The sequence below is a fragment of the Adiantum capillus-veneris genome, chromosome 4 (assembly GCF_014529385.1).
Source record: "Adiantum capillus-veneris isolate H3 chromosome 4, ASM1452938v2, whole genome shotgun sequence".
In the NCBI taxonomy this organism is placed as follows: Eukaryota; Viridiplantae; Streptophyta; class Polypodiopsida; order Polypodiales; family Pteridaceae; genus Adiantum; species Adiantum capillus-veneris.
The window spans coordinates 54,992,602-55,004,618 of record NC_140934.1 but is presented as its reverse complement, the minus strand read 5'-3'; the positions used below and the strand labels follow the sequence as shown (position 1 = coordinate 55,004,618).

At 41.5% G+C, this 12,017-nt stretch overlaps 1 protein-coding gene across 1 annotated transcript; it reads left to right on the top strand.

Annotated features, from left to right (window-relative positions):
• Positions 1-9,045: 9,045 nt before the first annotated feature.
• LOC147459192 (uncharacterized) lies at positions 9,046-10,972 on the top strand. Its single transcript, XM_086510508.1, has one exon. The coding sequence runs from the start codon at positions 9,310-9,312 to the stop codon at positions 10,384-10,386; it is 1,077 nt and encodes a 358-aa protein (XP_086366634.1). The 5' UTR covers positions 9,046-9,309; the 3' UTR covers positions 10,387-10,972.
• The last annotated feature ends 1,045 nt before the right edge of the window (positions 10,973-12,017 follow it).

Below are 12,017 nucleotides of genomic sequence, written 5' to 3'. Positions count from 1 at the left end.
ATCTTTTGAAAGACAGTAGCCTTGAGATGTAAATCCCAAAACTTGTCCACATATTTGTGGATAGACTCATGAGAGAGAAGCCTTAAACTCCGCCATTCGGTGAGCACTTTGTCCTTTGCATCACTTGCAAGGAATTGCTTCATGATGGAAACTCGTAGAGTTTTCCATGTCTTTGGGGCTTCGCCATTGCCTCGAAGGCTAGCCCACCATTGACGAGCCGATCTTTGGAAGTGCATAGCTACATGGCGTAGCTTGGAGGACTCCGTGAAGCCCTCGTCTCCAAAGGCCGCATCAAATTGTTGGATGAAGGCCAATACTTTGTCGGTAGCACCAAAGGTGCCATCATAGGTGAGAAAAGAGATACTCTTTCCTCCCTCTTTGAACTTCTTGAGCTTTTGTGACCTTCGCCATGCAGGGTAAGATTTGTGATGTCCTCCCCTCTTATATTCTCTAGGACAATAGCCATAGCTTTCATTGGTAGAGGAGGAAGGTGAAGAAGAAGGAGAAGAGGGTGACCTCTTTCTTGCCCTTTTCTTCCTTGGTTTTCTCTCTTCCCTTTTGGAGTGACGAGGAGAAAGACTATGGGTTAACCGTTTCCTCTTGGGAGGAGTTGGTGATCGTTTAGTGCTCCTTCTTCGTGGAGCCACATCTTCGGAGGAATTTAGGGATTCATTGCTTTCTTGATCTTTGGATTCCTCCTCTCGTATGGGAGAGAGTCTTCTTTTAGGGGTCTCTTCAAGAGGCCTCGTAAGCTCACTCTCCTCTTGGAGAGGAAAGGAAATCCCATAAGCACGAAGTTGTTGAGTAACTTTGGCTTGCAAAGTGGGGTTGCCCATAGCTTGTTGTAACCTAGTGACAAGATAATCAACAAACATGGGAGCATCATCATTGGCACCTTCATGTGCAAAATCAAAGTTATCAATGTTCATTCTCCTCTCTTGATTATTGTCAGCCATGCTAATTAAACTTATGTGTTTACTTAGTGTATGCTTTGGAAATTCAAAACCTTAGTCGCTACTCCTCTTAGCCTTTGAAAATAGGCACTTAAGTATCTACACCCACGGCTCGAATTGGTTAATTATAGAGAGTAGTGGAGTGAGTCTAACATAGCGAATTGTTGAGGGATAGCTCCTTTCGGACTTCTCATGGCTCAATAATGGTAAAGCCGAAGGCAAGTCTAAAAAGACTCCATTATTAAGTCCAAAGCTCCCGAGGTGTGCACCATATCCCACATAGTGGGCTCAACAAAACCGATAATAGATCCCAGTCCCATTTACCCTAATATAATTAACAAAATCAACCATTAATAGGCTACTTAAGGACCTCTCTTCTTAAGCAAGAAAAGAGAAACCAAATACTCTGATACCAATGTAATGGAAATTGTCTATGAACTTTGGAAGTAGCGGAATTAGGAAATTAGGTGAAGCACTTTTAAGAGATTACTTTGTGAGCATAGCGGGTGAACTTAGTTGATGGTAGCAACATAAACATGGTACTTAGTTAACTTGGCATGAACAATACTTTTGCAAGAGACAGAGAGTTTAGAGAACATGAGAATAGTTGAGGACCGGATTCACATGGAGCCGGTCCCCCCTCGGTCCCCCCTCCAATAGGCATTTGTATTATAGTTTCTCCCATCAAGAGAGACTTGGTACAATACAATCTTTGTGTTCCTTGTGACCTAGGTGATGCAATGAAGATGGTAAGCCTCATGCATCACAAACATAACGTAAACTTGAAGAAAGCATTAACTATCCCAAGCCTCAGTCCCAAGGCCTCAAACACCTTCGAAGGTGGAGAGAGCTAGCGGGGAATGAGAATAGGGAAGAGGAAGAAGAAACATTCCATAGGAGAAAGAAGTAGTTCCTCACTTATCATTACTCTTCTTGCTACCATACATAATAGCATAGTAATGGAGATGGAGAAGATGGCAAGCTTAAGCATTGAAACATGGCTCTTGGTTGGATTTGCATTCCATAGCCAAGAGTGTTGGTGTAGGCTTTCAATCTCACAAGCTTAGAGAAGGAGGTGGTGTTCCTCAATTTTCACCAAGTGAGAATGGTCCCTCAAATGAGTGTGTGTGATGGTGTATATCCCCCTAGCACCCCCCCCCTCCTTGCTTTGGGCGAATTGTGACCCTGCTGCATGTTGCAAGCTCATTAGACCCCTCTCCCCCTAGCCAATCAGATGCAGCATGTAGTCAAGTACATGGGTAGTCTTTTGACAAGTGTCCTCCTTACACCTTAGAGAGAGAGAGACCTTGAAAATATCTAGGTATTTGTTAGATGGAAGTAGAAGTTCATTGGACCTCTCTTTAGCCCAACCAATAGCATTCAAGCACCCATGTGGTTAAGCTTAGTGAGAGTCTGACATGTATCCCATGTGCTCTTTTAGAATTCCCCTAACTTTGAGATTTTTATGCATAGGAAGTTTTTCAAGCAACTTCCTCATTAAGTGAGTAGGTTCTCTTTTTGACTCAAGCATCTTTACCCCCATGCATAGGAACTTCTCAAGAAACTTCCTCATTAAATGTGACAAGTACCTCAAGTACCTTAGTCATCAAGCATGACAAGCACCTTAGGTGGAGTTCCCACCTCAAGCACAGCCCTAGCTTGCCTAATTCTAGGTCAAGTTCCCACCTTAAGCACAACCCTAGCTTGCCTTAGTTTAGGTCGGGTTCCCACCTCAAGCACAACCCTAGCTTGCTTAAGGTTCCCACCTCAAGCACAGCCCTAGCTTGCCTAAGTTTGGGTCGGGTTCCCACCTCAAGCACAACCCTAGCTTGCTTAAGGTTCTCACCTCAAGCACAACCCTAGCTTGCTTAAGGTCAAAAGGACTTTTAACACTAACCATTGGAGGTCTTTAATGAAGCTAACCCTAAGGTCTTTTAAGCTTCATTAGTTAAACTTGTTCTTTGACAGACCATCTCTCATTTGGGCGCCTTTTCCATTGGCCCTATGTTGAGATAGATCCGTAAGCACATGTTTATATTCTAACCCTTGTTCCCGTTTATTATCCCATATTAAATGATCAGTTGAATATGAGAAAATCATTTGGGTTGGTTAGATATTAGATATTTGATGACATACAGCCCAAAGACATAGAAACTCTTGTTTATACATGTAATAGTCATCTAAGTCTTTTTGCTTGTGAGAAATGCTGTCTTGCCATAACGTTTGAGTGTTTTGGGGGTTAAAGAAGTATCGCTTGAAATGATCAATGACTTTGTTATAGTTTTCCTTAACCTCCTGAGATAGAGAGTCAAAGTCAAGTGCTAGCATCCTTCTTCAGAGACTACCTCAAACATTTCTAAGCGTTCCTCATCTCCTATCACTCTTTTTATGCGGCAAGCCATTTTGAAATTTGCTAGAAATAGCTCGGCATCCTCACCAGGATCTCCAAAAAAGAGAGAATATCTTGACATTTTGTGTTGGGCCTCCATTGAATTGATTTCAAAGTGACAACACGTTTTTTCCTTCTTTAAAAAAAAATCACAATAATGTTTTCTAAATAGCAATCTATGCTACAACAAAATAAAAATATGCACGTCAAATGATCTATGATAGTCAATAAGAGACAGGATGACATGGTTTGGTGACGCAAGAATTTGTTCTACTCTTTGGACACCAAACATGAACACCATACGCTGTTGAAAATGGATCTTTCTACTAATTGCAACGTTTATTCTAATGTGTGGAGTGAAATGGAAGGGAGAAACCTCTATTCACGGGCCATTATCCATGGTCTATGCATGACCTAGCGCTTAAAACAAAACAAAAATATAGATGTCCAAACTAAGATCGTTCCTAATGAGAGGCAAAATAAAAGGATTTACTGAAGCGTTTATCTTGGCCAACCTAAGGGGACCTAAAATTCTACGAATTACACGTTGAAATTGCAACTTAGTATTAACAATGATGTGTACCTTTTGCCTTGCAATGGGAATGAAAGGATCATACAAATTCTCATGATTCATGCAATCTACTTGATTATGCTAAAAGCTAAACATTCACACAATATGTAGCAACAGTACACACAAGTCTCTCCTCCGTGGAGGCAACAAAATTGAGACGGTCCAGGGCGGGTAACAAGAGAGGCGACCTCTAAACACCCCTCAAGGCTCCCGTGCTGCTCAATTGGGGCTAGGGCAACCACAAGCACAACACAACAACAAACCCACAGCCAAACCCAAACAAGATAGGGACACCACCTAGTTATGATATGCGAACTAGGACGCAAGAGAGATTTTGTCACAACCAAGAAGATGCGCCACAAAAACACACACAAGCAACCTCACACCAAGACATACACGAAATGACCAGAGAGAGCTAGAGCAAAGGGAAGAGAGAGAGGAATGGATCTTGCGTCGTACCTTATTTGTGAATTGCAAATGGAGATGGTTTGTTATGATGCTATCGTAGAGCTTGTACAAAACTAACTCAATGCTTAGTGAATGCTAAACATTGCCAACACACACATACTATCTTAGGGTGCGGGAGACCTCTCACCACAATACCCTCTTACAATGGACACAAAATTGGCAATGAAAACACACTAAAACACTTTCTAAAACAAGATCAGACGATAGAAACTCAAAATACACAAGTCACCTAGAATTCACCAAACCGTATTGCACAAGTGGAAGGACGAAGATTTGAACGTCAAATCACGCCTTGATGCACCAAACCTCAATTTATTGATGATGGAGGAACATATACAATAGTGGTTTTGAGATTTTTGAACTCACTCTCTCTCACTTGCAATGTGTAGCTTGAAAGATTCTTTCACATTAAAAGTGAAGCTTACAAAGTGCTTGCTATGTCGAATCACACCTTGATGCACCAAAAGTGAAACTCACAAAGTACTGACAAAGATTTGAACATCGAATCACGCCTTGATGCACCAAACCTCAATTTATTGATGATGGAAGAACATATACAATAGTGGTTTTTAGATTTTTGAACTCGCACTCTCTCACTTGCAATGTGTAGTTTGAAATCTTCTCTCACACCAAAAGTGAAGCTCACAAAGTGATTGCTACGCCTAAGTCTCTCCTCACACATAGAGTGTTGGGGTGCTATGTGAGATATTGGATCTCATTTACAAGAAGAAGAGGGGCCTATTTATAGTTTGAAGACCTCTCATTAAGATTGTTGAAAATCCTAATTTACAAGCTAACACATTGGAATTATGTTTTTTTTTTTAATATCAAAACATTGCGGACCTTCTTTGTCTGCTTGAGTCATGGATGTGGGTTGAAAAGAGAGCATTATTGATGGTAGATAAGGTGAAAGTAGAGTTTTAAGGAGAGAGAGAGAGAGAGAGAGAGAGAGAGAGAGAGAGAGAGAGAGAGAGAGAGTTACTATGCACATGTAGGCTTGAGGTGAGGTGTCTTTTATGGTTAGGCTATTTTGTGTTAGTATGTTAGTGGTTAGTGTTAGTAGTTTGTGTTAGTGGGATTGGTTAAAATTACAATGAAATATGCACTCAAGGTGCATTACATGATTTATACAATGATAAAAAGTAAGAGAAGGATTAGAATATACACAATTTGATGAAAACCACAAGATGGAAAGGGAATTTTCCACATATCTCCTCCAGTGAATGAGTGGCTGTAGAACCCTACCATTGTAGTTATTGTGACCATGGAAAAGTTGAATTTTCCATGATCAAAATCCTCCTTTTGTAGAGCTTGAGCTTGGTCATTTGCTGATTTTCCTCTTTTTGTGAAAGGATAAAGAGGTTATGGTAATATAAGTTTGATTCTAGAGAGAGAAATTGAGCTATATGTATGTAGAGATGATAATTTTGAGCTATGGAGTAAGGGAGAGATGGGAATGGTAAAGAAGATGAAATAAGCCATCAAAGTTGCAGGTTTGAGTGAGGAATGGAGAGAAATGAGTGTGTGTGTGTGTATGTGTGAAAGTAGGAAAGATGTGAGAGAAGACTATGGGCTACTTTGTGAGAAAAGTGGCCAGACAGGGATCCATTCAAAAAATCCTATCTCGCCGATGGTAGCTCCAACAATTATCAAATGTTTGAGGTCATTATTCAGATCTTGGTCCATATTTTGTCTTTTAATCACCGCTTCAAATTTGGAGTGGAAATGAATATAAAAAATCCCACCAAAATGCCTATTTTTCTTCACAAAAAAGTCTTTAGTGGCCTCGTTCTTGTTGAATTTGCATAAGACTCCAAATGTGAGTCCCTCCTTGCATTAGATCATGAACTAATTGATTCTTAGGGGTTTGAAAATATGCATGTTTGTGGATTATGCATAAATATAATAAATGGATATGATGGAAAAAAAAACAGGCTAGTATATATAAACAATTCATGGAATCTAAAATAGTGTGGGCTATATATATAAAAAATAAATATATAAAAATATAGGGAATCAAATGAGGAGGTCTCTTATTTTTTTTTAAAGATCTATATTTATTTACAAGAGATAAAGAAAAAATACCTGTAGAAAATAGGAATATAATGAAAGGCAATGATTGATGGTAAAAGGTAATTTTTTGAGGTTTTTTCTTGGAGTGGATTCACATCAAAATAAGATAAGATTGCATGAAAGGATCTTTTATAGAGTATATGGTAAGAAACGTCATGGTAGTGCTGAGTAAAATGTACATACCATACTTAGATAAATAACGCACACCTAAATAGAATATTTAAATAAATACCAAAATAATTATAATAAAAAATCCCTATATTTAGGCCCTATATACAATGAAATATTTACACACGAATGGGCCATAATATACTTTGGCTTTTATTTTTACTTATTTTTTTGGCTCAACTAGCGCAGTGACTAGCTAAGTAAGGGTTTTTTAAGGAGATATGGGGAAAGTTCCCTAACTCACACACGCCTATGTACAATGAAAAGGTAAGGATAGCCACGATGTTTATGTGATTTTGGTAGGGTGAGGTAGCTCACTATGGAAATTACGGAGAGCTGAAATCGGCTATCAGTGTGATGCCTAAATCGGATTCTTGGACAAAGACCATCACCTTGTTTCCAAGGAAAATGAGTAAGAGCTCTGGGGAATAGACTCCGATTACGCAGGCAATTAGAGCGACTCCATTTTCAAAGAGGCATAGTCCGCGGGTAGCCATAGCATTCTCTGTGCAAGATGCAGTGCACAGTTTGTCGAAGTTCAATCGTTTCATATGTAATCAAGAGGCTGTGATATTAACTTTGGAGACATGGAAGTCGGATGGAGAACATATTGATATGTTGGAAAGTGAGGTTAGAAGATTGCAAGAGGAGATGGCTTGTGCAGAAGCCAAAATACAAAAAAGCTATGTAGAATTGATCATTGCAGCGCATGACTTTGAAGTTTAGACTGATGGATTGAAGGAGGCCACTGAGAAGAAATTTCATGAAGTGGAAGATAAGATCACAAAGCTTATTTCTAGTAACAATTTTCTGATGAATTGTCTGACACCTTTGGTGGAGTTGGAGAAGGACACATTAGATGGGCAAGGAGTCACTGGAGTGCTGGTAGCTAAAGCGGATACATATTCATTAAGGAAGGAGGTGTTTGATTACACCAAGGAGCTTTGGAACCACGCTACAAGATTGTTTCAAGAGCATTTGGCAATGCCCATTGAAAAATACAAAGCATGGTTTGAGGCTGGAGGAGAGCATGCTGTCAAGGCAAAAAATGTTGAGTTAAAGGCAAGGGTTGCAAAATTGGGAATGCAGGTGGAAGCACCAAGGAAGGAAGGGATGATGCAGAGGACCAATTTGTTGATTGAGGTTCTAGATAAACAGGTTGAAGATAATAAGTCTATTGAACTGGTTCAGGTTGAGAAGCGGCTCGCACAAGAGCTTAACACTAAAAATCAATGGAAATAGGGAGTATAGAAGCTACAAAATCTACTGAAGGAAGAACATGAAAATAATGAACAATATAGAAAGTCAATCAAGGAAATAAAATAATAATATGAGAACTTGGAAACAATCAGCTCCAATTTAATTGCTCAAAACAAGAATTTGGTGAGAGATTTACAAAATAAAATATTTGATTATGAGTCAACTCTTAGCTCAAAACAAGCCAACATTGATGGCGTGAAAGCAACCAATGCTATTCTGAAACAATTTTTTCACGACAAGTACAACTGTCAATCTTTGGTCAACATTACCGATTCAAAAGGAACAACACTCTGAATTTGGACAAATTAAGAAGCTTGGTGGAAAACATGAAGACTAACTTGGATGACTATGATGTGAGGTATACCAATGCACATGCCATTTAAGCATTGATCGAACACTTGCAAAGAGGGCATGACACGACAATGCATTTGATGAAGATGAAGAATATTAGGAGGAGAAAGAAGATGAAGAGGATAAAGACGATGACACTAGAGAACCTAATCCAGATTCTTTTCCAAAATCAAACAATGATGATGATGACACAGACACCCTTGGTCCTAGAGGGTTGACTTGTCCAGTGGAGCAAACTCCAGATCAAACTAAAGACCACACATAGTCCACTATCGACACTCAACCTGCTCAAATGCCAAGCACCCAACAAACTATACAAATGTAGGACCAACTAATTTTGGCACGGCTGGAGAAAGAAAAAGTTGTGCAAACTTCAGATAGAGAAAGGCTAATGCTACTAATAACAAAAAAACGGGTATTGTGATTGGTTGAATATCTCCTGGGCGATGTTGGGGCGACGCTAACCCCTTTGATGCAAGTTCAGGAGCCAATGCGAGTTGGAAGGCTAGTGTTTTATCCACCGCCTTGTGTGACTAAGCGAGATGAGGGCAAAGCATCACAACTCAACCACGTAAGTCGATCAAGTTTGGGTAGACGAGTGTGATAGAGGCGTCAAATCATCAAGCTTCTTGCTTGACAAATTGTGAGATCTCAGATTATACGTGTACTTGGCACGTGCATTATCGTGTGTGTGTGTGTGTGTGTGAGAGAGAGAGAGAGAGAGAGAGAGAGAGAGAGAGAGGTGATTTTTAGTGCCGCCCACTAACTGGTGCTATACAATATATTACTGTGTAGTAAAACGTTCAAATAGTAGGTACGAGCACTCCAACAACGTACCGCTGAAGAGAAGAGAAGGCTAGGCGTCTGGAGGAGCGGCATTTCTCTTCCCTACAAGCTACTTCCTGCTGCTAGGTAGTGTGCTGGGAACTTGGAAGAGCGTCTCTCTCTCTCACGCGCGCGAGCGGGCACGTAGATTGCGACGTTGCGAACTCCTGTGTGCACGCTTGCGTGCGCGCGCGGAGTTTGGAATCGGTCGAGCTCCCAAAGCAGGGTTGGGATGAGCAAGAGAGAAGGAGATGCAGAAGCGGAAGCAGAGGAAAGGTAGCGTGCTCTTCTGGGCTCTGTGGGTCGCCTTTCTGCTTTCCTCTCCGCACAAATCAGCATCCTCGCCTCTGCAATTTCTTGAAGATGACTCCTCAGAAGCAGCAGAGCTCGATTTCACTCCAGACGAAGTGGCTGCCTTCTCCAACACCACTGCCAATGGAGTCCGCAGAGAAGGGGTCGACACTGCGTTGCGGAAATATGCATTCATGACACTCTCGCATGCACGCACAGGTATCATTTACAATGTATCATTGCCCCCTTTTCTCAATGGCATCCTCTGTCAAGCTATGCGTGTGCGTGCGGGAAGTGCGCGAAGGAGGGGCCTTTCCTTCAATGAGTTCACCATACCCCAGGGCATGATTGTGCAGACAGGAGGCCCTTTTGTCATAATGGTATACCGCAAGATATACAATTTTACGCTGTACTCTGCTCCCCCCGGGTATGCGTTCGCAGGCCCCGTGGTTGGTATAGTCATCTACACCAATCTCAACACCACATTGGATGATTCCCCTCTTCCTGAGATGACAGTGCTCTCACCGAACTCATCCATCGTCGCAAAGCTCGACATTTTGTATCAAACCCTAAACCTCCCTCACAACAACAGCCCTCTGCCCTTTGGTTGTGCATACTACGACATCAACGGGACAGCCTCCTTCACTAACATCTCAACATACCCCAACATTTGCTCTTTCAAGATCCTCACAGATGTGGCTATTATTGTTCCTGCATCTGTGATTGCAGTTCCAGCGTCGCCACCTTCCCCTGCTCCAGCGATGGTGGGTGTATCTCTGCCCACTGCAAAGCATGCATCAAATGTGTGGAAGATTGTAGTGCTTGCAGTTGTGGGTGGTGTGGTTGGCCTGGCTCTTTTGATTGCCATTATTGTAATGGGATTGAAAGTTGGAGACGAGTGCCAGATGACGAAAATGGATGAGCCACCAGATGATGAAGAAACTCTGCAAACTTCATTGATTGGGCATACAAGAGCTCCAACTGCGGCAGGGGTGCGGACAAGGCCGGTGTTGGAAACAGGAAGTTTGCACACATGATGAGTGAATTTTTCTGCTTAAGGTAACCTTCTGATGTGTGCTGTCCATTTTTGCCTTCTACATTTAACCAGATTGAGTTTTCTGAAGAGTTTTGAGTCAAACCTTCAACTTCGGCTATGCGAATTGATTTGCTCTCCCTTGTGTCCAATGATACACTTGAGTTTCACTCAAGATTGAAGTCATGTTGGAAGCAAAGTCCCATTATTTGGTTTTACTCATTGGGCAGCTGCATGGATTAACTTATATTGATTTGCCCTCTTGATGGGGGTCTCATTCACAAGCGTCGAATTTGGCAACAAGCAGTAAGATAAAGATGATGTCTGAAAGGCACGTTAGATGTTAAAAAAGGTCTTTTGGAGCACATGTTTATATGTGCATGTTTAATCAAATGATACCAAAGCGGTAAATTACCGGTCAGTACCACCGACCAGTTTTGTTTGAGTTTTTACTTGTTGAGGTGATGGTAGCTACATTGTTGCGGAATTGCTATACTGCAGCACCAAAGTGGTTGAACTTGAATTTGCTCAGAATTGTAAACCTTGATATTGAGCGGACATGACGTAATTATCAATGAATGCTCTCCCTATTTCACTGAGTATTGTTTGGATTCTTTTTGTGTTGGTGATTGATCAGCTGTGGAAGTGCAGGTAAAATAGCAATTAATGAAGCTATGGCATTGTATGTCTCCTGTATCCTTGCGTGCTCAGTGGATCAATCGGGTGACCTCCGGTCCGAAAGCTTCAAAATTGTATGAATGACTACTCAAGGGCGTCCTACTCTTGCATACGAATACTGAGTTTCTTAGGATAAGCCCTATGTGAGCAATCGGAGTTTCGAGTTCGAGCAAGTATCAAATGGGTGTGTATAGTCCTTTGCTTCAATCTACAGGAGAGGAATGCGGGTATGATTTTAAGACATGAATGTGTGAGGCTTGTTGTGAAGTAGAGGCGGCGAAATCTCTCTCTGGTCTTTCTACCATAAGCACCTCATCATTTTACGAGTATTTTCAAGTCTGTCGGCCATCCACCACCGCCTGCCTCGCCTCAAAGCTTCATGGTTTAAGTTAAGTTCTTGAACCAGCTAGCACCATTTCTCTGCAAAGTAATAAGCACCACAAGAACACGATCAGATATTTTAGTGCTGCTTGGCAGAGGAATGTTCCTCCGCCGGTAAATTTCTCAAAGATCTATCCCACGAGATTTGAACTCAAGTCCTGTTACTCCAGAGGGAAGGTAGAGAGAGAGAGAGAGAGAGATTGAGATTCGTTTTCTTCATTATCATTTCAGCCACTGAAATTCAATTGCAACCCATCTTCCATGGCCGTGTCTGTGTGTGTGAATGAGAGAGAGAGAGAGAGAGAGAGAGAGAGAGAGAGAGAGAGAGAGAGATCCCGTACTATCATTTCAGTCACTAGGAGAGAGCAATTGTAAGCACCCATCTTGCGCCAGCCTTTCCCTCGGTTCCTTTTCTCTCTCTCGTTGCTTGATAGGGAAAGTTGTGTGTGTTGTGTGTGTGTGTGTGTGTGTGTGTGTGTGAGAGAGAGAGAGAGAGAGAGAGAGAGAGAGAGAGAGAGATGCATATTGTAAGTTAGAAGTTTGATGCCATGATTTGAGCCTTGGCGTTGAAAAACA